Raw genomic sequence first — 26,698 nt, 5'->3', positions numbered from 1 at the left:
ATAAAATAAGACTCTAACGGCATGATATTAATAGTCAGAGTTTACACCTACGTGAATGTATCATTTGATTCAGACAATATTTAGCCAACTAGATTATATATCTGGTCTAAAAAATAAACGTACCTATTAAGGCCTCAGTAGGGCATTAATACTATTACTTCCTCTGTGATAAGACAAAGCAAAAAGTAATATTTATATGGAAGCATGGGCAAAGAAAACCCAACGAGTAAAGTAATAGATCTCAGCCAGAGTTATTTAGACACAGAATCTTGGATAGATACTAATAAAAATAAGGACATGTTTGTTAGGTTTCTAGTTTGATAGTTTTGTGTAGGTATACCCACTTAATCGTACAGTCAATAACTCTCTGTGAGTATTGTATTCTTTACTCTGCTCTATATTTATATTGTATAGCCACCTCAGTAATATGTTACACGACGAAGGCCACAAAAATATCTGACACGATCTTATTTATAGCGCAATATAAAACAAGTTTTTTTAATTTCAATAATTTAATGCATCAATTAAACAGTTCACTTATTAAGTCTGCATATAGGGTTGGAGTGGACCATCTGCAGGTCGACGCGTGGGCCGACCAAATCGCGGATGTTGTTGAGCCCGTACTTGATCATGGTGGGCCGCTCCAGGGACAGCCCCCACGCGATCACGTTCACGTCCTCGGGCAGACCCATGGGCAGAAGCATCTCGGGCCGGAAAACGCCAGAATTGCCGATTTCGATCCATTTGCCAAGACCTGGAATTTTTTTGAAGATTTTAGTATAGTAGTCAATAATATTAAGATCTATTCATCATCTTCCTCGCGTTGTCCCGGCATTTTGCCACGGCTCATGGGAGCCTGGGGTCCGCTTGGCAACTAATCCCAGTAATTGGCGTGGGCACTAGTTTTTACGAAAGCGACTGCCATCTGACCTTCCAACCCAGAGGGTAAACTAGGCCCGTATTGGGATTAGTCCGGTTTCCTCACGATGTTTTCCTTCACCGAAAAGCGACTGGTAAATATCAAATGATATTTCGTACATAAGTTCCGAAAAACTCATTGGTACGAGCCGGGGTTCGAACCCGCGACCTCCGGATTGCAAGTCGCACGCTCTTACCGCTAGGCCACCAGCGCTTTCATATTAAGATCTATTATTACTTATTAAAGCAGCCCACCAGTCCGCCGGACGATATCGGCCTGTCGGTTAGAACAAAAAGTTGACAGTTTCGAACAACTGACAGGCCGATACCGTCCGGCGGACTGGTAATCAGTGGGACCCTTAAAATTTAGTATAAATATTGAGATCCATTTAAACTTTATCTAAGTATGGATTAGTGAGCGGGTTAATTATCCACCATACCCGGACAATGCATTTTTACAAACTGAGCCACCAAAACAATATTTTATATGTACTGTATGGAAAGATGCTGTTTGGTATTTGGTAGAGACTATGTGCAGAATGCAGGCTTGAACTACAGGAATTAGAACCCAAGACGCTGGAAAGTGTCCACCATGGCGATAAGTCCAAGGTTGTGTGATGCAAGACGCAACCATACAATGCTAGTATGTCGGCCACCATCGCGACCTAGTGTAACTGATGAGATGACTTACCCTCATGGTATGCAAATATCTCCATGCTGGGCTCTGTGTAGGGGTTGTAGGCAGGTTTGAACTGTAGACGGTTGAAGCCGAGGCGCTGGAAAAAGGCGTCCAGCACAGCGATCAGGTCAGCCAGCCCGAGGCCGCGCGCTGCTATCACGCCCTCCACCTGGTGGAACTCCGCTAAGTGCGTCGCGTCCAGGGTCTCGTTGCGGAACACCTGAATGCATTACAACTAACTTAAAAAAACTTCCAAAAACATTAAAGAGTACACGTACTTTCATTTGACTTAATTTACCTTACCTTATCAATACTGAAGTACTTCTGTGGAGTGAACTCCTCTTGCTGTGCTAGATGGTACAGCATCCGCGCGCTCACGGCGGTAGTATGTGTTCGCAGTAAGTTCTTCTGTGCCTCCTCTAACTTCCAGTCGTAACGGTAGCCCTTGTTAAACAAACAGTATATTATAAGACAAGACAATAGGGAGCAAACCGGGAGCTCCCTTTTTTTGGTGCGAAGTCTAAATGTCACGTTTGAGTTTCCGATTTTGGCCGCAAAGTGGAGTATTTACAACGTGCAAGGGAGCGTACGTGAACAGTAGGTTATTGATTATTCTTTGAATTGTATATATGAATACAAAGCGATTATTATTTCCTAGGCGAGCAGTGATATATGTACAATATAGAGATGAGTAAGTGGTGATAAGCAATTGCGAACTATCATGAACTATGATCTGGTTTCTGGGAATTAGATCCTTGCTATGGAACTGTTCAAGATATAAAACGAAACATGATACGGCTGTGGGTGTTATCAATAATGTGGTGTAAAACATAATAAACCCACCTGGGACCCGTAGCCTCCGACACTGTGCACCTTCTTAACTTTTTCCAAGTATTCCATAGGGAACTGAGTGGAGGTCGCCGGTGAAGACACGAAGAAGGTGTCGTGCGCATCGCGCGCGGGATGCTGCTGCGGCTGGTACAGCGCGTCGAAATTCCAGAACGAACTCTCCACATACTTATTGGTTGGCATCTCTGTGAAACCCATCTCCAGGAAGATCTCACGGAATTCTGAACGCACTTTGAGGAGGGGATGAAGGTGGCCACATTCTGGGGGTTGACCTGAAAATGGCAATTGATTGAAATGTTCATTCTGTATCAAAATATATTCAACATTTGTGGCCACATGTATGAATGGCCTTGAATGCATCCAGTCCGCTGCCTTAAGGATGGGCGACACTAGCGCCAAACAATCGCAAGAACTCGCCACCATGGGGCCCCTCTCGACCGAAACCCCTAGGACGTCCACTGGTTGTCCACAAAATCAAGGAGTTGAACTATGTTCTCATTATTTCTCTGTACTTATCATGCCTCATTCATCATCAGTCAATATAAAGTAGACTTACCTAGTAATTTTGTTTTAGTTTTTTGTTTATTGCAAAAAACTAGAAAAATATACAAATGACGGACTTAGTACCAAATAATAGAGACATGAAAGTTGATTCAGACAAGAGAATAATTTACAGGATAATGAATATAAATTGAGCACTCTAAGAACAAATTAAAATACTTTCCATTAAAATATATTAATTTGTATTATTTCAAGTAGACACACTACTGTCACTACTATTTAAATTTACCAGAGTTGATTCGGTTAGAAGGTTGAACCATACTGTTCTACCTTAGGGATGGTCAGGGGGCTCCACAAGCCTTCAGAAAATTGACATATATTTCGAAATTTCGACCCATGCCACCGTGACCGGATGTGGCCATCCAGTCCAGTGGTTCAGGCACCTGTCCGGTAAACAGAGGATGCTGGTTCGATTCTAGCTCTGGACACTGGAGGCTTTGGTCATTTTTCATCTGTATATGCCATTTATTGTGGTTTATAAATAGAGCAGTCATATTAAAACTACTATTATGAGTAATTATTACTGACTTTCGTTTTAAATAATTTTCTATTATGAGGACTGAGGAAGAGAAATATCTTACCAAGTGCATCAAAGTTGTAGGGTTTAAAATCCAAAGCCTTCCAAGATCCAGTCAAAAGCATTTCACTAGTTAAATCAGTTTCTAACTTTTTAATACTCGTGGCAAACTGTGGGCCTTTAGAGAGAAGGAAGCTTTTAACGGTAATCTCTTGGAGCAGTTTGCGCTTCTTGTAATCATTCCGAACATTGTCAGGCAGTGTGTCTAGGCCTTTCTTTACCTCATTCAGGTGGTCTTGCACTATGTCAGTGATTGCAGCGACTTTACGTTTCACAATTGGGGCACCTTCAGATTTATCTATTAGTATCCAGCCTGATGACATGGCTTTGCTGAAGCCAACTTTTGCATTTGGAGATGTCTGTAAATAAATGTAATATAAAACCCAGTAAGGGCATTTATTTGTGTATTTATCACAAATATTTGTTCCTCAGTCCTTAGTTATGGATGTTATCTAAGTATGTATTTATCTATATAAGTATGTATATGGTCGCGTAGTACCCATAGTATTTTAAGTTTTGCTCAGTTTGGGGCTAGGATGATCTGTGTAAGATTGTTTCCCAAATATTTATTTATTTAATAGGGGAAAAATTTCTAAAAGTACTACATATTGTCAGTTCCCAATAAATAAATATAAAATAAAAAGCCTCTTAATCCACAAATCTGTACACGGCGGGAAGAAGTTGATAACTGGCAGGAAAAAATGGCAGAAATTTGAACCTTATATAATTTATTTTAAGTTCAAATTTCTTCAATAAAATATCTCGAGTTATCAACTTCTTCCCGCCATGTAAGGAAATAATACAAACAAATATGAATATAAAATTATATGTTTTTGGCAAAATAATTATTTATGGTACATGCTTTTATCACTGACTGTACTTTTCTTTCCACAGGCAACCAATACTCATTGTGACAATTCTAACAACCCCAAACACAATTATTTTGAGTTGTTTTATCACAGAGTTCCCATGGCCACCTCCTGTCTCCATCATCAGATCAGCTCCGTGTCATCATAATATTTATATGATTTACATATGTATTATTATGTATGCAAAATTTCAGCTCAGTCGGAAATCCGGAAGTGGGTCAAATTTAGTTTCCAAGATTTGACCCACACTAACAAAATAACTAACAGGACAAGTTACATAAATTGAGCTTGTAAAAATATAGCTGTCACAGTGAACGCATATATTATATGCTTTCACTGAGCTGTCAATATTCAATAGGTGCTATCAGAGTGCAAAAAAATATCTTATCAATGTTTGAAGTAGGTAAGTGACCACTTCATTATCAACATACCTTCATTAACTCTGCTTGTGGTATGCCATTTTCAGGCACGCTTTTGTATAAAACTGCTTCATGGCTACCTTTATCAGCGACCAACTTCCCTTCCTCGGTCAGCTCCCATTTTGTACTTTTAGCTGCCTCAGAAATCACCATCTCTAAGGCTTCCAAACTCTTCACTGCGCCTACTACTTTCTGATGATCCTCACCAAACTCACTAGCTAACTTTAGAGTGTCCACTTTATCACTCTTCTCTAAGTAATGTAAAATCCTTTCGTTTAATTCCATTTTGTGTAATATTTTGTGATTTAAGGTTACGGGAAAAAATATCACTCCTTTCCTTCAGCCGGCGAGGCGACTGCCAAATAAATTTGCCTATTTTCCTATGCCCCCCTATACCTGCCAACATCACCCAACATCAAAGAGTAAAGTAAGTATATAGGTAAAGAGAGCCCTCTTGAAGCATTTTATGGAAACTCATTTGAACGCACCATCTCTGATTCTCCGCCGAAACTAAGTATGTTTGTGTGCGTGCACAACTACATATGCATCCATACGTGTACTTTCGTTCCACATAATATTAGGTCTACTTGGGCGGTTTACAAGTCCATTTTTTGTTTGGTTTCTTGTAACAAAAACCTTTCATTGTTTACAAGAAATCAAACAAAAAATGTACTTGTAAACCGCCCAAGTAGACCTAACATTATGTGGAAAAGGTTAATGTTATCAATAATGGAATAAAGAAAAAAACAGAATATTAAATTCAATATGTTTATTGCATACATGTTTTACATCACATTATCGCTAGGAAAGTACAATTTTAGGTAAACAATAGAAAAGAAAGCGAGTGTGGTGAAAAAGCATCCACACACAAGAAAATACATGTTAAAAAGAAAATTTGAATAATTTACTATGCACAATACAAGCACATAGTCTAGGCATTGTAGCAGATTTATCGATAGTGGCGTAACTTATCAAAAGTAGGTACTTATTAGATACCTACCACGAAATAAATTTACTCTAAAATAGCGTCCATATTGCACAAAATAACACAGAACTCAACGCACTTTCTGGAGGTTTTCACAACAGGGCATGGCAGGGCAGGGCAGGCATGTGTTTTCATTCGGGCTTTAATCTAATTTCCTCCAGCACCATAACCAAACCATAACGAAGAAAATGGCTCAACCATCACTAAAATATTTTTAATTTACGCTCTTACAGTGACAGCTAAAAAATTGCATGTCTTGGCCATACACCTAGTATTATATACTTAGATGAGCTATACGCGTGCGTCCGTGAGGGACAGAACATACGTAATGCGACCAAATTAAAAACACGTTTTGACGTTCCTGACAACCTACCAAACATAACCTACGTAATTTGGTCGGGTTATTTCAAAAGCGCTTTCTCTGCTACTCATACTAAATGTTCCATAAGTGCATCTTGTTCGGTCAACTGGCTCCTTGCCCATTTCATCTATATATGATTGTACCTCTATGGTCTTGTTTGTTTTTTTTTTTGATTTTATGGCCTGGTTACGAGACCTATAAGCCAATCTATGGTCTTGGCGGTTATGCAAGTGTTGCCAGCATAAACAAACAGCATAATTAAATCACATTTTAACAAAATTCTTATTTTTTCGTGAAATTAATTGAAAATTATAATAATTAAAAATATTAATTCGTACTTAAAGTCCGTCAACCAAATCTTGTCAGTAGTAAAAGGCGGCAAATTTGAAAAATCGCGGGTTAGCAACACTGTGTTCGAATAATTCCAAAATGCGTGTCATCTGTGTTTTATCTGTGGAATGTGGATCGTGAAATTCGTGAACGACAGCCGTCACCTTATTTGTTTTCATTTGGTTTTCATTCTGAATCGTTTCTGTTTCAAGAGATATTTCTGCTGTCACCATTAAATACCAATACATTAAATGAGAATAAGCAAGGCTAAGGGGCCTACAATGTACAATCATGCTCGTTGATGGTAAACATTACTAAAAATTGAGGTTATGATAAGTACATGGCAGAACTCTTTCGAACTTTTAAGATTATGTTCAGTTTTTTTGTTTTAGGGTTAAAAGGCATAAATAAAATTAAAACGTATGCCTAAATCTATCCAACAAGACCATAAATTGTGTCCTGGAAACCGTCCCTAGGCCCACATGTCTAATATTTTCAGCAATCAGCTGTGACTATTTACAAAGATGCAATAGAATACTACAGAGTATTATGCTTGGTTGAAGTGACCCGGTAACATTGGTAACTTCATTATATTTTTTCAAATAATGACCTGAATTATAGTGTAAGCTAAAGTGACCCTTATCTTATTTACCTTTAAATTAAATAAACACCCAAATATCAGTTGTTTTATTTTCAATATGTAATCCTATTTTACAATATATACCAATCAAAAAAATTACACAGGTATGTCATATTCATCCAGAAGAGTACACTAATTTACATTAACAAGTGGCATATTATATTGTAAATAACAAATATATGCACTATCTAATTATCTGCATTTTGATATGATTTTATTTTAGTAAACTTAGAAGACATAGATAGGGAACAAAGAGAATATAAGCACTACGATAGGGAGTTGTTTTTGATATCTTCAAATTTGTTCATCATTTTGATTAACATTGTTTTAACATCGCTTTTAAATTGTCCGTCCGTTTCAAATTTTTTCAATAAACCGCGAGTGACAATTTGAATTGACGTACGCAGGGCGCGCTCAGCGGAAAAAAAAATTCTTTTGGTTCGACGTACATTGCTGCTTTTCTTAGCGCAATACTGCTCTTTCAGTGTTGCCCTACTTTAGTTTGCTTTACATTGCTACTGACAAGATTTGGTTGACGGACTATATTTTAATTTTAATATTAATGCCACTAAAATTATATGAATTTTATAGTGCCATCTGGTGACGTAGTTTGTGTAATCGGAAGTCAACTTTACGCAATAGTATGTTGTCGGGGGCAAAATATAGAAATCGCCTGCATCTTTACTGACGTTAACTACATTTTTAGTGTCCCCCCCCTGCCCAACATGCTCAACATGCGATATTCATGCATGTCAATGTCATGTTGACACTGACAAATCGAATACGAAGAGTTGTGCATTTGTACTAAAAACGGCGGTTTTTACGGTTCCTCGGACTAAATGCCTATATGTCGAAAGTAATAAAATTGGTGCCTAATAGCTATAACACACTACTGCACCTTGGTGCGGTGCGGTAGTGTGTTACGACTTTAAGTTGGTGTGGCTTGAGGGTATATATTAAGGCCTCTGTACACAATGGGCCATCGCCGGCCAGTCCAAGGGACGCAGCCATGCGGTAGAATGAGATATCAATATCACTTGCTCCCTCTAACGCATAAATGCGTCCCACAGAATGGCCCATTGTGTACTGGGGCCTTTATACCCTTTATACTACTCTTTGGGGTCGTGACAAATTGGCAATCCGAGATAAATTGTAAAATCTATAGAGCCCTTACGTTGGCGAAGGCGAAGTGTGGAGTCCAGATGGGATGATCAAATCGACAGATTCGATCAGAAAATAAATTGGCATCGATCTCCAATTTAATCACCAGTTTTAGTTTTATGGTGATATTTGAGCGTTCTAAATTAAAAATGTGCCCCCAAACGCGAATACTGGAGACAAATTTTTAATCGGATAATTCCATCAGACTGGCGAAAAACGTGCTTGTCTAGCCCCCTCCAGACTATGTGCGTGAATCGCGGGCGAAACCGCGAACGCGAGTGTCGAGTCGATTTCGCTGTCTGCGAAAATCGACTCCACACTCGCGTTTCGCGCACGAGTGTGGAGGGCCCTTCTGGCTAAGAACTTGTACTTGGGCTTTCGAACCATATTAAAAAAAACAGCACGCGACGTGACAGCCGTAGGTGGTGGTGATCGTTTTTTCGATTAGAGTGCTTTCGCTTGGCTTTCGCGTCTGCGAGTACCGAACCGTCCACTAATTTCAGTTTGTTTCGCAAATATACCTTACTAGAATAAAATTCCCTCACGGAACTTATGTTGATTTTGTTTATTGTTGCCTTAATGTAAGATAATAATAATATATTACACTTTCTTTTTATAGACGTCAAACCAAATAGACATGAAAACAATTGAAATAGGTATTATTAATTTGTGTTTTCACCACATACATCATAGTTGACGAGTAGTATATTATTTTTTATTATAAGTTGAAATGGCTTTAAAAAAACTACCTTTAGATCTTCAATCCAAGTTCCACGCTTCTACTCGGATAAGAAGTTTTAAAACAGCTGTGGAAGAATTGGTATGTATCTTGTATCTTTTATTCTTAGTAATAGTACATTATTGTCGAGGTTCGGAAGTAGCTACTTGCAGGCTGAGGATTCGTTTTAAACGGACGACCTTGGGAGTCCGTTTAATTGAATCCGAAGCCAGCAAGTAGCCTTCCAGCCGAGTCATATATAGTGCTTTTCTCAAAAATGGTGCAAGAAATAGAAATATTTTACAGAAGCAACGTTCTAATTTTCACAGAAAAAAATACAACCATTAAAAAAATTTGCTTGCCGCCTTTAAAAAAAAAAAGAAGTGTATTTTTCTGCTGAAAATACGCCAACCTATTTGAGACACCTAAATAGTCGCGGTACCAACATTAAGCCTGTAACAGATTATCGCACCGCACCGCGACCTTGGAGCGTCGCATCCATAAGTGAGAGCGAGAAAGAGATATCTGTTTCTCGCTCTCACTTATGGGTGCGACGCTCCAAGGTCGCGGTGCGGTGCGATAGTCTGTTATAGGCTTTATAATAATAAGTGCTGATCATCTGTTTGGCTGTTTAAGGGACCTATGCCTTCATTTGATATGGCCATTTAAAGTTTTAAAAAGTTTGGAACTCGTTAAATAATGGAATTTGTATGCGACATTGCAGTCCCGAAATCGAGACTGCAATGTTTTTAACTTTTTAATTTTTTGAATGACCATAAACTACGCACTTCGCGACCTATTTTTTAACCGGCAACGTCGACTTTGCCGTCCATTTTTGAGAAAAGATATTTTTTTTTTCATGGAAAGAAAGACCTGTAAAGAATAGTACCTACATTCAATAATTAATCTAAGATACATGTATAATTTATTTAAGTGGGTTTAATTGCATATTACTATTACCTAGGTATATAATGCACTTGATGCTAACTCATCATCCATTGCTATAAGAGTTGATATTAAAGAAAATTACATACAAGTTGTTGATAATGGATATGGAATGACAAAAGATGATTTTAAGATACTTGGAGAAAGATATACTACAAGTAAATATGAAAAGTCTAATGCATCTGAATCTGTTCAAATGTATGGTCGATATGGACAATCACTGGCAAGTCTGATAGAAATATCACAAAGTGTTACAATAACTTCAAAACATTCGAATAATGAAGAAACTTTGAAGAAACATTTTTGTAATGGTAAAGAAAAATCATGCTCTATCGTGACTGGAAGGCCTTCAGTGGGAACTACAGTAAGTGTGTATACCTACACATCAATTATGGTACCTGTTATAAACCCATTTTAGTTTACTAATAACTAAAGCTTTATTAATTACAGGTAGAAATAAAGGGATTTCTTTACAATCTTACTATTCAGAAAAAAGCAGTGAAAGCTTTGCAAGAACTTCAAAACATTAAAACTTTTTTAGAACAGATAGCTCTAATACATTGTAATACTTCTATTAGCTTAAGAGATAACTCTTTGAATGAAATTGTTGTACAAATTCCCAAGAACAGAGATATTGTTAAGACTTTTGCATCAGTTTTAAATATCTGTACAAACAATCTGCAAGAATTTCAAGTAGAGAAGAATGATTACAAAGTTACTGGGTTCATGCAAATGAATATTGAAGAAGCAAATGGTTATCAATGGATATATGTAAATGGAAGGTTTATTGACAACTCAAATTTGCATAGAATAATGAATGAAAACCTATCGAAAGGTGCACATATACAAAGAAACATTAAAATTAAGGTAATTATAGGATTGAGCTCATTCTTTTAAATTCTTTAACATTTAACTTTTTTTGTATAATACTAATAATAACCTTAGTAGATTTATTAGCTACTTAAGATGGGTTGAACCTTTCTAGTCAGCCAATCAAAGCAGTAGTCATAGTTAATAGCTGTTTTAACAAAACTATGCTTGAATTCCCAGAGTTACAACAATGAAGATGAAAAACTTTTTACCAAAAATAAGCTTCCAGACTATTTTATATTCATCAAATGTCCAAAAGACGATTATGACGTTATAACTAATTATAAACAATCAAGTCTAGAATTCAAGAATGTTGTTCACATAAAAAAATTGTTAGATAAACTTGTAAAATTTTACATGGGTGATATTACTTTAGTGGAAGTGAGAGCAACTAATAAGGAACCAATTAATACACTAGAAAATAATACTTTAGTGGAAGCGACAGGAACTAATAAGGAAACAATTAATTCACTGGAATATTCAAGGAATAAAATCAAGAAAATTATGCAAAAAATATTAGGCTCTCAACGAAAGAAAATGAATGGATCTAATTTACACAATGGTGTAAAAGGTAATTAACATTGTTGTAAAGTTAATGCTGTTAATTAAGTTAATAGGTACCAGCTGACTATTAATTTTAAAATTTCTAACCAATCATTGGCTTTAGTATAGTATTTAAAATATTGTGATTTACACTTACAGGTAAAATAATGAAACGGAAAGTTAAGAAAGAGCGTCATCCTCTGACCAAAGGCAAATTAAAGTTTAAAGATGCTAAGGACCAAGAAAAAATATGCGAATCAAATGATTTACGCACACTTACCAATAAACACGTCATTAATAATGAAGCTATTACACCCTGCTTATTGTCAAAGAGCAAGCCCATGACAAATAGAAACAAAGGACATTCAATCCATCAACAAAAATATCGTAAGCACGAAAAACGGCCACGTGGAACAAAAAACATCCCAAAGAAATCAAATTACCATATCAATAACGAATCTGGTAAGTGCTTTCTAGAACCAACGAGTAAGCCTTTGACAAAGAAAAAAATTACAAATGTAAACCATCTACCAAAACAAATCAAAGAAGCCCATCCGCACCCAACAAAAATGATTCCAGGAAAAGTACATAACCGTAGAGACGCAGTTTTATCCAAATTTGATAAAGAAACTGATGAAGTACAAATTAGGTGTAATCACTTAGCAAAAAGAGTTGATAACTTGCTCAACGTTAAGAAAAGAAGGCGATGCAAAATGTTTACCCTTGAAACAGTACATTATAGCAATATTATTAAAAATAACAAAAGTATCTCTGTGCGCAAAAAAATAAATGAAATAATAATCCACGAATATGTGCCTTTAGCGCAACGAAATATGGCAAAAAAGAATGTGAATACAATCGTTAAGGATATTAAGAGATCTAATGACCTTCTTTGCCCTATTACGAATATAATACATCGTAAGAATGTTGAAGCTAATTTAAACCGCGCTAAGATAGTTCAGCCGCAGACAAAGTATTTTCACGTTACTAAAACACACTCAGACATACCGGGGCCAACATATGAAAGCCATGGCTACCTGAAAGATACACATATACAACGACCGCAATGTGACGTACTCGAAAAGATTACAAAGAATCAATTTATTAGCAAAACATCACGAGATAATTTGGCATCACCAATTACTGACAAAAATGTGGTTAAGAAACAAAAAGTAACAAAAGAGCTAATACATAACAAAAAAACAACCAATCTAGAACTCGCAGATGAGGAACGAACGACGAAAACATCATATTCTATACACTTCACTAAAACTGATTCACAAATATGTCAAGCACATGAATCAGCATTAAACGCATCACATGTTACAACAGTCAATAATAATGATAAAATTAGCATTGGGAGTACTTATACTATAGCACACGTAAACACTACTGGGAGTTCTAGCTTTAAAGAACTTCTACCTCAAACGTGTTCCTATGGGACAACTAATCTTCATGGTGCAAATAGGATTCGGACGCCAAATGTATATCTATATGGTGAAAAATCTCCCAATATTATAAATACACCGAATGATACTGATGCTAATGATGAAAGGTTTGACCACAACGTGGTATTCATTTCTAATTCCCAGTTAGTTAACACTGGAACACGTGTAATTGAACCAATTGAGCCAATCAGAATGTGTGAGGCTGTTATAGGCACCTATGAGGATACACAAAGCCACGAAGAAATTATAGAAAATACTTTTGTGTTCCATTCTACCAATGCTGTTATTGGAGGTAATACTGAAATTCAAACAGGAGAGCTGTTCGAATCCGAAAAAGAATTAAGACGCAATTTCACTATAAATGAAGATAGTATTGATGAATGTTTAAATATTATTTCGAACAATAATATCACTCGTGAGCTTGATGATGTAAACTATGAGCCTAATAACTTTAATTTGAAGAACAGACGCCGATATATTCCCAAAGGTCACCATATATTATTAACTTTGCATATGAATTGATATAGAATAGATGACTTCAACTCACATAGGTTTAACATGTTTTAGGAATGTCGCCGATATTAGAGCTTTGCAACATGAAAAATGTTTGTAACTATGAATTCAATGCAGATTACTTCAAAACAGTAAGTTTCTTGGATTGTTTATTTTTTTGTTTTTTGTTATACAAATTAATTCCAATTCATTTTACATTTTGGTATACTAATATTGCTGTTTCAGATAGTTTATAATAATTTTGCAAGAAATGTTCAGATACATTCAGAAATCTTTGAACCAAAAATTCAAAACTTAAGAGAAGCTGCTACAAGAGATATTCAAAGAGTAGATATCAAATTGCATAAAGAAAATGCTTGTCTTACATTTAATGCAGAATCGCTACAAAACGCGAAGGTATTACTTTTCTATTCTTTTTTTTTGCTAAATATAATACACTCGTATTTCTATTTATAGGTATATTATTTTTAGGTTCTGGGTCAAGTTGATAGAAAGTTTATTGCTACCATTTTGAATGCCAATTCTAATGATGCACATAGTTTTTTGGTCCTATTCGACCAGCATGCAGTGCATGAAAGAATAAGACTGGAGCAAAACATGACAGGTCAGTAAATAAAAAACCTACGGATAAACAGAAGGATTAGAATTATAACAGATGTGAACAAGATTACTTTTGATTGCAAAATAGTTCTGTTTAAAGGACATGATCATCAGTTAGTCGGATCATCTAGAAACTATGGTTTTGTATTGTATCCTTAGTGAATGTCAATAGACTGTAATTAATTAGTCCTGATTTTGGCCAGGTACTAAAGAACTTCTCGTATTGCAATTGCTTAAGATATACATTTTCGTTTTGGGAATGGTATCTAGATCTTGATCACAAAGTACAAATACAGTGTGTAAATCAAATACGGGCGAATATTTAAACGGTGGTTAGCATAGGACCTAAAAAGTATATTGAGATAGATTTTACTTAGAAATGCATTGAAAATTATAACCATACAAAATATTTCGGCCCGCAATGTAATACACCACACACGTTACGGGATACGAGCTTTTTAAAGTAACTGTCAACGCTTGTTGGCAGTTACTATGAAAAGCTCGTATCTCGTAATGTCATTATCATCTTGTTTCTTAATGTTTACAGTACATTGCTGCTCGGTACATGTGGAAAAAATTAATCACGGGGTCATAATTAAGTGTAACTTAAAAAAACATCTTAATTAATGATAAGACGGGTAAATTTTTTATCTGGTTTAATTTATTGCCCGTATTTGACTTACACACTGTATATAAAATGTCAATCAATAGAACTTGCTAACTATGTAAACAAATGTTACTAGTAAATTGACATTTAGTGTCAATTTTAGTATGGCGGTTTGTTTACATAGTTAGCAAGTTCTATTGAATGACATTTTAGCTTCCTATAGATCGATATACATAGTTTACAAGTTGCTAAATCGCCGACCTAACTGTTTCCTTTGCATGTGCACGTGCAGATTATATATCCCAAGATCAATGGAAAAGCATTTCAGTAGACGGCTTTTCGTTGAAACTGAGCAGGGACGAAATACTATTTTTGCACAATTACCGGGACAAGTTCGAAAGGCTGGGCCTTCAATGGTCCATCGCTAGTGATAATCAAGTGCTGGTCAACGCGATACCTGAGGCCATACTTGGCAAGCACCCAAGGCAGGTAAATAAACTGAGTTGGAATTTGTTTCATTAGCACGGTTAGTAAATAGTAACATCTGTCCACTGGTCTGGCTGGTCCAGTGTTAAAATTATTTTAATAGCCTTAGTTTAGTAATAGTAGTTATGGCAGGTTATAGCTAAACGTTTTAAGTTGAAGGTTTGTTTGTGCATGTTTCACGGAATGATATCCGCTGATGCAGCTTATTTTTTACCGTTTCGCAGGTCGATGTTGTGTTAAAGGCAGTCCACAGCCTAATCAACGAAGAAATCAGCATAATTAAGCAACAAGGCGGTTGTGTATCCTTGTATCCAAAATCTATGATGGATTTGGTTTTTAGTGAGGTAACATCTATATCGCTTTTTGGGTGTAGGGTGTCTCGATGCTAAGTTGCCAAGCCCGCTATCGCTAGCATGCTTTGCCTGCCCTCAGGTTGGCGAATGGACCTTAGGGATTTCAACAAAATGTTTACCTAGATGATAAGGCTCAGCGTACTTATTCATTTTATTAAAATCAGATTTTAAAATAAGAAGTGCTCAAAAAAGGTCCATCCGTCTTCTTTACGCTTACACCAGGGTCACCAGGTTGCAAATCAGCTGTGTTAAATAGTTTACAGTACTTATGGTGCTACGGTACTTTACCCCACTAGTGCGATGATAAGCAACATTACGTAACTATGACGAAAATGTAAAGGCCCATATGTACTGTAAAACGTTGTACGGTACATGTAGGAATAGGTAATTCCTATTTTTCGCACTTGTATGGTAATGTACTATTATCGATGCTTTACGTTTACCTCACTATATTATTTCTGGAACGCTGAACTCAATTTTTCAAAATAAGAGGAAAAAACAAAAAATATCGCGCTCAAACAGCATTTATTTCAGGCTTGCAGATACGCGGTAATGTTTGGAACTGCGCTACCCGCGCGTGAGTGCTCTACGCTGATCGAGGCGCTGGCGCACTGCCGGACTCCTTTCATATGCGCGCACGGGCGCCCTTCCTTGGCCGTCCTTGTTGATGTCGCGCAGGAGTCGCGTCCCTACACGGTATTTCATACAATTCACTGTTAACTAATCATTTGCCTGCATTTTTGCATTTATATGGGACCTTACCAGAATGATCAGTAGAGTCAAATAAAAGTTAAAACCCCATGAATTATGGACACAACTGTGCCCATTCAAATGGATTCCTGTCCCTGCTCTAACTAATCCCCAAGGATTTGTGATGTATTTTAATAATCACAGTCCCACTCCTATTGCGGTAGCTGTGGTACTGTAAATATATTATATGACTCAAATTCTCCGTCAGGTTTTATTTATTTTGTTTCCAGGTAAATTTCACGAAAGTTAAGCAGTTCCAAAGAAAATACAAAATGTAAACAAAAAAATATAATAATAAATTTTGTGGAAAATAAACATTTGTAATATTACAGTTTTGTTCATTATGCAACATGTGACTTCCAGTATTTAACGAATTTCAGTAATCTCACTGAATGTAGTAATGTCATAACTCATAATTTCATAATGTAGGTATAGTGTATTCTCCATACGGTCAAATATTGACACTCCGCCTCTCACACACATTTACATGGAAACGTAACTTTTTTTATCAATTCAGTATATTTTATTTTTAATCAAAACTGTTGTATCTGTTCCTGAATCCAGTCAAAGAAAGGCGCAATTCGTGTGTGTACATCGGGAAACCCTACGGCACAGGGGATTCCCCATGAAACAAGGCCAACAAGTTTTTTATCCTTTACTAACGGTCCACCAGAGTCACCCTGGAAACAAACAATAATACATATTAATAACAAACAATAATACAAAAGTAAGGCCAACCACTTACCCGAGACAAAAGCATAGCATACCCCACACGGGCTGAAATGACCATGCTATTAAGCACCGGAATCTCAATGGTAACTGAATATTGCCCTCTGGACACGTGGTCCTATACTGCCCTTGTCCTACCGACCGGTGATATAGACAGTATTCAATGAGATTCTCGTGCTTACATTAACTTACATGGCAGGTTCCTTCACCGATTTTAGTAAATGTACAAAACATATTTTCATCGACTGCTCGAGTATAACGCATGGCATATTTACATGTATCTTGACTGAACACAGTCAGTTCTAGAACGTGCATTAAACGACTTGATGCACCATTGACCTAAAAAAAATACAATATTTGAACATATTTTAATTTTAAAAAATTAACTACAGATCAGCAAGAACAATATCAACCTCTTGAGCGCCAAAGCCAGTTAAAGTGACTTCATCGTTTTCATTTAAGTTCATTTGATCTATCTCTATTATTTCAACGTCATTTGAATTAAAAGGCTTAGCCAATTTAATAATTGCTAAGTCATTGGCCCTTTTGTTGTCATTAAAATCATTGAAGATGCGTATAGATTCAAGATCATATGAATTGCCTCCCTCATCCAGGTTCGTCGTCCCCACTACGGCTTTAATGTATTGTGGTTCAGCACTGAAACATGTAAAAATATGAATCCTGTACGTATACCGTAGATAGACAAGACTAATACATCATAACATTGTATCTAATACCCTTGAACACAATGTGCCGCTGTCACGACGTGTCGGTCGGACACCACGGCGCCTCCACAAACATGGTGGCCGGTTAAGTTTTGAAGTGAAGCGTGGAAATATCCGAACTCGGTAGGGGCCTCATGTCCTCCAATTACGCGCAGCGTCGACTCTGGTGTAATATAAATCTAGTTGATTACACGACAAGAAGCTTTAACGGAATGTATTTTTTTTACTATTTGTAAAAGTTACCTTGCGAATCCCCTATAAATAAGGCAGTGATCACCAAGTCATAAAGCAGCCACTTCCTCATTATAACACTGAACGAATTGCAGCGTATATTTAAACAATCTGTGTTTACACGAGCGAACTAATTACCCACAATTGCCCACAATACTTCAATCTCGGCTATAATCTTACTGTTTTATCTTAGGTTACGATATGATATGAAAGGATTTTTCTGTCAATCGATTGATAATCAATTAATCATGAATGATTATTTAAAATGTTAAAAAACGTGCCCGTTTCTCAAAAGCTTGTAACTTGTAATACAAGCGGATGTCACTTTTTGGCAGCTTTCGTTAGAAAGAGACTTCCACTTGCATTACAAGTCACAAGCTTTTGAGAAACGGGACCCGGGTGACAATTTTATAAAGCCTGACCACTACCACTCTACCACCTATTTTCGGTCTCTGAATAATTTATCGTGAATAATGTAGGTCGTGGTCCGTTGTGGAACTCTATTTGGACTTTTGGACGTTTCAAAACTTTTAAGTCTAAGGTCCCCTAAATTATAGAGTTACATTAAATTTGAAATAAGATAAGGTCTAAAACAACAATTCTGACTCTACTACGATCTCAAAATCAGAACATTATAACGATATCAATGATTGGTTCTTTTACGAAAGTTATTTTTCATTCTTTGGCAAAAATTATAATTTAGGTGACCAAGTCTCTTCTAGGATCAAATCTCCCCAGTCTCCCCTAGCAACTTCAAAGTTTTTTGTCAATACGGTTAAAAAAAATGTAGCCAGTTATGTACTTCATTTAATTAGGAGACCCCATGCCACATAGTCACGAACTATTCCCGTTAGACGCGAGCGAAGATTCGCGTTAGGGCGAACCATTTCAGTGATTTCCTTTGCCTGCCCGGCTGCCACGGCTGCTGGATCTGCTAGTATTATCGGCAGGATCATCAGTGCAACAATTAATCCGATTGGCAGCGCCTGCCGGAAAATAAGTACATTAGTGCTGAATCGAAGCAGTAGAAAAGTGTTAATGATGCTATTTCTTCAGATGCGTCTGGCAACTTAACAATAATAATAATGATCTTGGACACGGCGCGGATAGTCCGCCGGTTTCTCTCTCTGCGGCCCTGACCACCGGTAGCTTGGGCCTTGCCCCGCTGCTGGCGGCACCCTAGGTTAGGTTTTTTATAATGTGTTTATAATATTTTTTATATTGTTTTTGTAAGTGTTTTTATATTTTAATTTAATATCCATATTGTAATAAAACCTAACTTAAGACGAAAAATAAATAAAGAGAATAATAATAACAGAAAAAAAATCGACTGAACAAAACAGTTTGAATGCCATTTAATTCTGAGGACTTCCCGAATTGAGAACTTCCTCATTTTGAATATTGATCGGTTAAATAACATGAAATAGTGACCTGTTTCCAATCTTCCTCGAACATATCCTTGGGGTAAATGTCTTCGATGCGCATACGCAAGCGACGAAGTGCGCGCTCCAACTCTGCATAGTAGTGGTCAAGAAGCCCACGTAGGTTTTGCGCTCGGAACTTCTCGTCCGAACCCAACATGATCAGATACACTAGATCAGTGGCAGGGCTGCTCGCGTGGATATTTTGGAAGTCCACCGTAACCATCTCCAGGCGCCCCTCCTGCAAAAATTATAGGAGCCCTATGTCAATTTCATAGTGTCCAGTCGACAATAATTACTTTATTTTTCCGGAAATAAACTAACATGGTAGCGGGTCATGAGGTTGTTGATCTTGTAGTCTCCGTGCGCCAGCACGCGTGGTGTCGCGCTTCGGTACAGGCACGAAAGCTCAGAGAAACGGTCTTTGCTCTCTAGATACTGCTGCGTTAACCGTCTTAGATCGGCCTCTCCCAGAACATCTATAGCCACCGGCACCGTCTGCTCATACCCCAACCTCCTCATAACTTGCGAATCAAACACGTGATACGGCTTGCTTTCTAGCATTTGAGTTAAACCAGCCGGACTTAGCACCCCATAAGCAAAGGAAAAAGCATGGAATTTTGCCAACTGCTCTACGGCTTTCGAAGCAAATTCCCTGTCGAAGGGCAATCGTTGGTCGACACTTGCAAATCCGCTGTGACTTAAGTCCTCTAATATGATTGTCTCTTCTTTAGGTTTAGGTTCGCCACCATAACATTTGGGCATCAGAAATCTGTCCTCTTCTGGAACATTGTACAGATTTTCTAATTCTCTGAATATTTTTGCGATATCTGTGTAAAAATGTAACTCATCGGTAAATAATCTTATATAGGAAGTGTTCCTCAAGTCGTCCATAATGTTAGCTATTTTGGCGAACATTTTTAGTTCACGGTTTGGTTCAGAGATGATGATTTTGAAAGTAGCACTTGAGTAACCCATTCCCGTGACTTGCTGCACATCTACTTTGTATCCAGCATGAAATTTCTGCTCGCCGGCAATTTTGTGCGACCACTTCAAGATGTTTTCCTTGAAATTCTCCATTTATTCGGGACGATTTAATCAAAAGTCTACATCAATCTGTAACATGGAAATTTACAAAAATGATTAAAATTATTCATGATCATACTTTTCATAGCCCCCTACACACTCGTGCGCGAAGCCGCGAACGCGAGTGTGTAATCGATTTTAGCAAACAGCGAAACCGACTCCACACTCGCGTTCGTAGCTTCGCGCCGTGATTCACGCACATTAGTCTGGAGGGGGCTTATAGGCGCGCGTGCGCGAATCACGGCGCGAAGCCGCGAATGCGAAGCCCCCTCACACTCGTGCGCAAACGCGGCGCGAAGCCGCGAACGCGAGTGTGGAGGGGCCTCGACCTCGAGTATGGCGTCGATTTCGCAGATTGTTCACCCCTTTGCGCCTTGTTCCCCGGTTTTTGTTACACATAGTAGAGGGGGCTTTAACGAACGCGGCTACGATGTAATATATGGAATGGGCTAATGCACCTAATTATCTGAGTAAATAAACTCTGCAAGAGATTTAAACCACAAAATAAGAGGACGATATGTAGTATTATGTAGTAAGGTTTATTCGGGTAATGCCGGAAATCGGGTAATCCCGAAAATCATTGTAAAATCACTCATATTCCGTTGTATAGCTTGTCAACCAAATCTTGTCAGTAAAAAAGGCGCGAAATTCAAATTTTCTATGGGACGATATCCCTTCGCGCCTACATTTTTCAAATTTGCCGCCTTTTTCTACTGTCAAGATCTGGTTGACCAAGTATATATAATCATATTCCAAGTTCGATTTTTTAGCATTAGAATAGTAGTTTATGTAACAGTGATATAATAAGGGTTCTTAAAATTCAAGGGTCGAAGTTCCAAAACGAGACGTAGTCGAGTTTTGTAAAAAAAGACCCGAGAATTTTAAGAACCCTTATTATATCACTGTTACAATTATGAGCTGTTGCATACATTACTTTTTCTATGACAGCTGCAGCAAAAAAAAAAAAAAAAAAAAAAAAAAAAAGAGTTATTATTAAAAAAAAAAGAGTTATTATTAAAAAAAAGAGTTATTATTTAAAAAAAATTGAGTTATTATTTAAAAAAAAAAGAGTTATTATTGTAAATGAAACCATACCTCTTTCAATCAAGATGATCGGAACTTGTATCTTTAAAAAAAATAAAGCAGTTGTATTATACTCATAAGATGACTGCTAGCAGTCATCTTATGAGCCTATAGACAAAGCATTCAAATGACATTGCTTTAGATATCACTGTCAGTCATTTAATTGACACATTTAAGTGCTGGAGTAGAAAAAGAAGGTAAGCGATCTTGACATGTCTTTTTTAAATTGAAAAACGCTTTATAAAAATCAGTAAATTATACTTCTGAAAGCAGAAGGATATAAATGATCGTATTAGATTCATAATTGTTACATATTTGTCGTGACTTATTTTTAAAACATGTTTTTCAATTAAAAGACACATCAAGATTGTTTACCTTTTTTCTAATGCTAAAAAAACGAAGTATAGTAAGAGTCAGCTTTCGGAATTATCGGCCACTATTCGTTATTTCGGAAATACCCGAATACACCTTACTAAAGTAGGGGAAACTGGGGAGGGTTGATCACACCTTTTGTTTTTAGCATACATTTTCTTAACTATTCGTAGTATTGAAAAACTTTATAGGGTCACTTGTCGAACATTGAAACAATCGTACACAGTGAAACTTTGCGATATCTCGGAAACTAGGTGTTATCAGCTAGTGCCGTCTGTCAAGCAAGGGCAGGCTCAGGGACCCCCAGCCAATTTTATCACAAATATATCACATTTATATCACAAATAATTTATAATATTCCGTTTATGCGTTAGGTTAGGTTAGTGTTTGCGAAATACTCATTTTAAAAGGTCATATGTCCCTGCAGTGACCGCAGCGTTTACGCCGTTTTATAAACCACGCAATGAACCCAGCAAGAATTAGTTTTAAAACTTCGTGTAATTTAAAACCAGATATAGATTAATGTTACACAATAACGAAAAATAATAGAGAACCCATGATTACAGGTAATTCATAATAAGATAACCAGAGCATAAATGAGTACCTATTTTCCGGTGTAAAATTAAGATCTTACTGTCAACAAAATGATCATTTACCAAGTTAGCTACCTATTTCAAATAGATATCTAACTATAGGTATATTTGTCGTAATAAACATTACATGTTTAATTAAAGTAATTCAACAGTACCTACGTAGCTTGTAACTATCGTAAAAATTGTCAGTGTGGCGCGCGGTAACGTGCGTGCGTGAGCGCGTGTGGCAACCAACTGGCTAACTTTTCTATAGTTTGTAGCTTTCTAATAGACCCCGAAGGCTAATCCTATTGTCTATTGTTAAGAAAAACCGCTCGTGCCACAACCACCTGCATAAAAAGTCGGTACTTCGGTTACTGAGTGCCGGCGAGTCGAACGCTACAGAACCAGTCTAAAATGTGTCATCGAGATGCGTAACAAAGGCGCGTTATCGGAGAGCGCACCTACACTGGTTTTTTGAGCGTTGGACTAGCCTGCGCTCAGGTGCCAAATAGAATAATTAGGACCCTTTTTTGCAGGTAAGTAGCACGTGCGGTTTTACTGAACAATAGACAATAGGATAAGCCTTCAGGGTCTACTAGAAAGCTACAAACTATACCGTGAACGGGAACAGAATCGTAGGTATAAATCCGAGCTCGCGCGGAGAGTTCCATAGGCCTGCCCTAGACCATACGACTCAGAATTTATCACTTCATTAATAGTTTGAATTAGAACAGATTTGTGCAATAAATTAGATCATTATTTAATGAAAACCCATACTGTTGACTTTTACCATGTGTCCCCTATGTAAGGGAGACTTGTTTACCCCTGGTCGGGAGCCTTGATCCTAGGGGGATCAAGTGACCCTGTTTCTTGGGACACATGGTAAACATATTTTTACCATGTCTCCCCATACCAGATTCTCATTGATTATATAACTCGGATCGCTATTAGCAATGCATCTATAATTTGTAAAATACACAGCAAACATATATATATTGCATCTTCCATGCTTTGAAGTTGTATTTCCGGTAATCAGATGTCTAAGCCGAAGGGATCAAGTCTTCCAGATTTGGGGACACTTGGTAAAAAGGTTTTAAGTGGCAATGTCATATTTCGAGGGTAGTATCTACATTAATTTATTCACTTTATCTACAGAAAATTAATATATGAAAACAAATATCGCCGGTTGAAAACCAAATATCGTTATAAGTGTTTTTTGTCGACCGAGTAACATCCCCTGTGTGTAAAACGTTTAACTTGATAAAAAAGACCAAGTACGAGTAGTTCGTAAAATGTTGATGTCAACTTTAGTCAGTTTTTTCAAAGGCCACGGGGATAATTCCGTTTTCGGAGTCGGTTGTATAATTAAAAACTGAATTATACGCCATTAAATTCCGTTTTAATAAACAATAATGAGTCAAAAACATTGAAAGTTTATATCAGTATTTCTCTGGTCGTACTTTCGCGGCATGATTTACTAAAGAAAAGAAAATATTTATGATAGCTCTATGAATCATTTTGTAAGTAAATTTATTACAATGTATACTTGATCGCTTTGGGGGTGACATGATCCCGGAATCATATCTCCCCTGAAGAAAAAGACAAAGTCTCCCCATACATAGTAAGATTATAAAATGTGCCGTACTCGAAACATGTGTTCGCGTATATCAATGTAATCCAAGTTAATCATCACTTCGATAAACAAAAAATAAAATAAGCACACTCACTAACATCATTTCCATCTCATATTATAAAATAAATCCAGTTAAAGCTTACCGAAAATTGAATATAGTACGCAGAAAATCTTTCACCGTCCGCCATTTTTGAACCACTGACTTTTCCGATACAGTGCCATGACAGAACGTGAAGTTAGGAACGAATGAATGAGTGTTACCAGCGCAAAAAATTGTATCTCGTTTGGTTTGATTAAAAATGAAGTTTACCAAGTGTCCCCTAGGGATCGACCCTCTCCACCCTCACCTAAACCTATTTCTTAAGATGTTTTTATTCACCGAAAAACAACTGGTTAATATCAAATGATAATGATATCTCGTCCATAAGCTTCGTGAAACTCATTGGTACGAGCTGCGGTTGGCCCCACGGCCCCACTACCTCCAGTAGAAACCGTACACTGCAATGCTCTGGTTTCCTAGGATAGCGGTGCCGTCATATAGCGGCCGTCTCCATACAAATACTACGACATCCATATTTATTTAGCCGTATTATTTAGTATGGAGACGCCGCTATATGACCGCCCGAATATCATAGCTTCGTGAAACTCATTGGTACGAGCTGCGGTTGGCCCCACGGGCCCCACGGCCTCACGACCTCCAGTAGAAACCGTACACTGTTGATCATCACTGTAAACTAACGTACGTATTCATAAAACTTAGCAAACCTTTGTTAAATTCTGTCCCGTTCTAGTAAAACACGAATGACGGATAAGACACGATTAATTATGAAGGGTTTGTTAGCCCCCATACGCACGAGAGCTTTATCAACGCGCGTTAAAAAAGCGCTTGAACCCGTCTGCACTCTAAAATTCGATTTAACGACCAAGGCTTAAAGTCGAAAATCCAACAACGCTTGATAAAAAGCGCCACCGCTGTCGTGTGAATACATAAGGAATACATGGTTATCCATTTGTGTCATTCAAACGCTTTTTTAACGCGCGTTGAAAAAGCTCCCGTGGGAATGGGAGCTAAGACTACAAATTCAGTATTTAAAAAATACAAACATTTGTGTGTCGCGTCTAATCGTATTGTTCATAGAAAAACTTATGAACTACGAGTATAAATGTGTGAAAGATAGTCCCTCATAATACTCGTAAGAGTGATGATAATTGATAAGATTGTAAACAGTGACGTATCACTTACTTAGTAGGTATTTGGTAGGTATAAAGAACTGCTTCATGGCCAGTTGCACCATCCGGACTTGACAAAAGACTGATCAACGTCACCCGGCTGCCGCGGTTTACTCTGAAACTTTCCATACAATAAAAAATTGCGAACTTTAACGATGACAAACAGTTTAGTGCAACCCTGAGGAATATGGAAGGTAGAGTACACTTTACTTTTAACAGTCCATACTGAAAAACACGTAACAGCCGTAACACTACCGCACCGCGCCGTGGTCGCCACTCGACTCGACTAAATTACAAAGCCCCCACCACAGTCGTCCGCGAATCGCGAATGCTTCGCGCACGAGTGTGGAGGGGGGTTAAGGGGCTGTTCATAAATTACGTCATCGATTTTTGACCTCCCCCCTAAAATCATGCTTCGAATGACCCCGTTTCCTCCTACGTCATGCTACCATCATCCGATGTCCAGACCCCCCCCCCCCTAATTTGAAATGACGTAATTTATGAATAGCCCCTAAGCTCTTGTGTGAATGGGGCCTTTTAGAAACAACTTATTTACAAATTAAGGCTTCGAACGCACTGGGATTCATTTCTTGCGGTTTAAAGCCAGGTTAGACTCTCGCGCGAGCCACGAGACGAGCCGCGAGCAGGCCGCGAGCCGCGCCACGAGACGCGAGTCCACCGCTTATAGCCGGTTTAACCCCCAATTTAGACTCTCGCGTGAGCCACGAGACGAGCCGCGAGCCGCGCCACGAGACGCGAGTGTAAGCGGTGGGCTCGCGGCTCGTCTCGTGGCTCGCAAGCTCGTCGAGCTAATATAATTTAAACACGAACGGCACGGCATAAGGTTTATAACCGAATGACAAGCCGAACGCGAGTGTAAATGGTGGACTCGCGTCTCGTGGCGCGGCTCGCGGCTCGTCTCGTGGCTCGCGCGAGAGTCTAAACCGCTTTTCAGAACCGCAAAAAGTGTACGACATGCTTCACAAGCGCACGCATTTGCAAGACTGAAACAAAGAGTAGTATAATATATATATATATATATAGATGGTCAACCAAATCTTGTCAGTAAAAAAAGGCGCGAAATTCAAGTTTTTTATGGGACGATATTCCTTCGCGCCTACATTTTTCAAATTTGCCGCCTTTTTCTACTGACAAGATCTGCTTGACCATCTATGTATAGGACTTTAACCAGTGAAACCGCGTTAATATAGTGTGTCAAAGGTCTGTTTGATTTCAAATATAGACAGAGAGAATTACTATCTTTGTCTTACACTAGTACTAGCACCCAAAAGAAAAGGATGAGTGTAGTTTTTTTTGTTCCTATTTACTGACAAGATTTGGGTTGAACCAGTATATTTGGCTATTCTGAACGCACCTTTCTCTTTTGACATTTGAATCAGCTGTCTAGCAGTCAATGTCAAATTATCTAAT

General features: G+C 37.8%; 4 protein-coding genes across 5 annotated transcripts; 1 reads left to right on the top strand and 3 right to left on the bottom strand.

The window, feature by feature from the left end:
* Positions 1–493: 493 nt before the first annotated feature.
* Positions 494–5,216, bottom strand: LOC134659130 (phenylalanine--tRNA ligase alpha subunit). The gene is made up of 6 exons (XM_063514753.1): positions 4,885–5,216; positions 3,589–3,943; positions 2,441–2,718; positions 1,901–2,041; positions 1,610–1,817; positions 494–754 (listed from the first exon to the last, which is right to left on the bottom strand). Exons 1-6 carry the CDS (start codon positions 5,155–5,157, stop codon positions 534–536), a joined length of 1,476 nt encoding a protein of 491 aa, XP_063370823.1. The 5' UTR covers positions 5,158–5,216; the 3' UTR covers positions 494–533.
* A 3,841-nt stretch (positions 5,217–9,057) lies between these two features.
* Positions 9,058–16,235, top strand: LOC134659124 (uncharacterized). The gene is made up of 11 exons (XM_063514738.1): positions 9,058–9,169; positions 10,032–10,376; positions 10,463–10,879; positions 11,063–11,453; positions 11,585–13,360; positions 13,441–13,517; positions 13,612–13,782; positions 13,858–13,990; positions 14,886–15,082; positions 15,304–15,423; positions 15,967–16,235. The coding sequence occupies exons 1-11, from the start codon at positions 9,080–9,082 to the stop codon at positions 16,150–16,152; spliced, it is 3,903 nt and encodes a 1,300-aa protein (XP_063370808.1). The 5' UTR covers positions 9,058–9,079; the 3' UTR covers positions 16,153–16,235.
* Positions 16,236–16,707: 472 nt separating this feature from the next.
* On the bottom strand, positions 16,708–26,691 carry LOC134662173 (chymotrypsin-1-like). Of its 2 annotated transcripts, none has more exons than XM_063518442.1 (5): positions 26,643–26,691; positions 17,649–17,799; positions 17,325–17,568; positions 17,104–17,250; positions 16,708–16,862 (listed from the first exon to the last, which is right to left on the bottom strand). In XM_063518442.1, exons 1-5 carry the CDS (start codon positions 26,656–26,658, stop codon positions 16,716–16,718), a joined length of 705 nt encoding a protein of 234 aa, XP_063374512.1. In that variant the 5' UTR covers positions 26,659–26,691; the 3' UTR covers positions 16,708–16,715. The 2 variants fall into 2 exon arrangements, with proteins under 2 accessions (XP_063374512.1, XP_063374511.1); XM_063518441.1 differs by lacking the exon at positions 26,643–26,691 and adding an exon at positions 17,880–18,008.
* LOC134662172 (uncharacterized kinase-like protein D1044.1) lies at positions 18,652–20,384 on the bottom strand. Its single transcript, XM_063518440.1, has 3 exons — positions 19,613–20,384; positions 19,299–19,529; positions 18,652–18,853 (listed from the first exon to the last, which is right to left on the bottom strand). The coding sequence occupies exons 1-3, from the start codon at positions 20,366–20,368 to the stop codon at positions 18,671–18,673; spliced, it is 1,170 nt and encodes a 389-aa protein (XP_063374510.1). The 5' UTR covers positions 20,369–20,384; the 3' UTR covers positions 18,652–18,670.
* Positions 26,692–26,698: the final 7 nt, after the last annotated feature.

This window comes from Cydia amplana, chromosome 2, assembly GCF_948474715.1.
Source record: "Cydia amplana chromosome 2, ilCydAmpl1.1, whole genome shotgun sequence".
Lineage (NCBI taxonomy): Eukaryota > Metazoa > Arthropoda > Insecta > Lepidoptera > Tortricidae > Cydia > Cydia amplana.
Note: the sequence above shows the minus strand (reverse complement) of the source record. Positions and strands in the feature narration are given on the sequence as shown.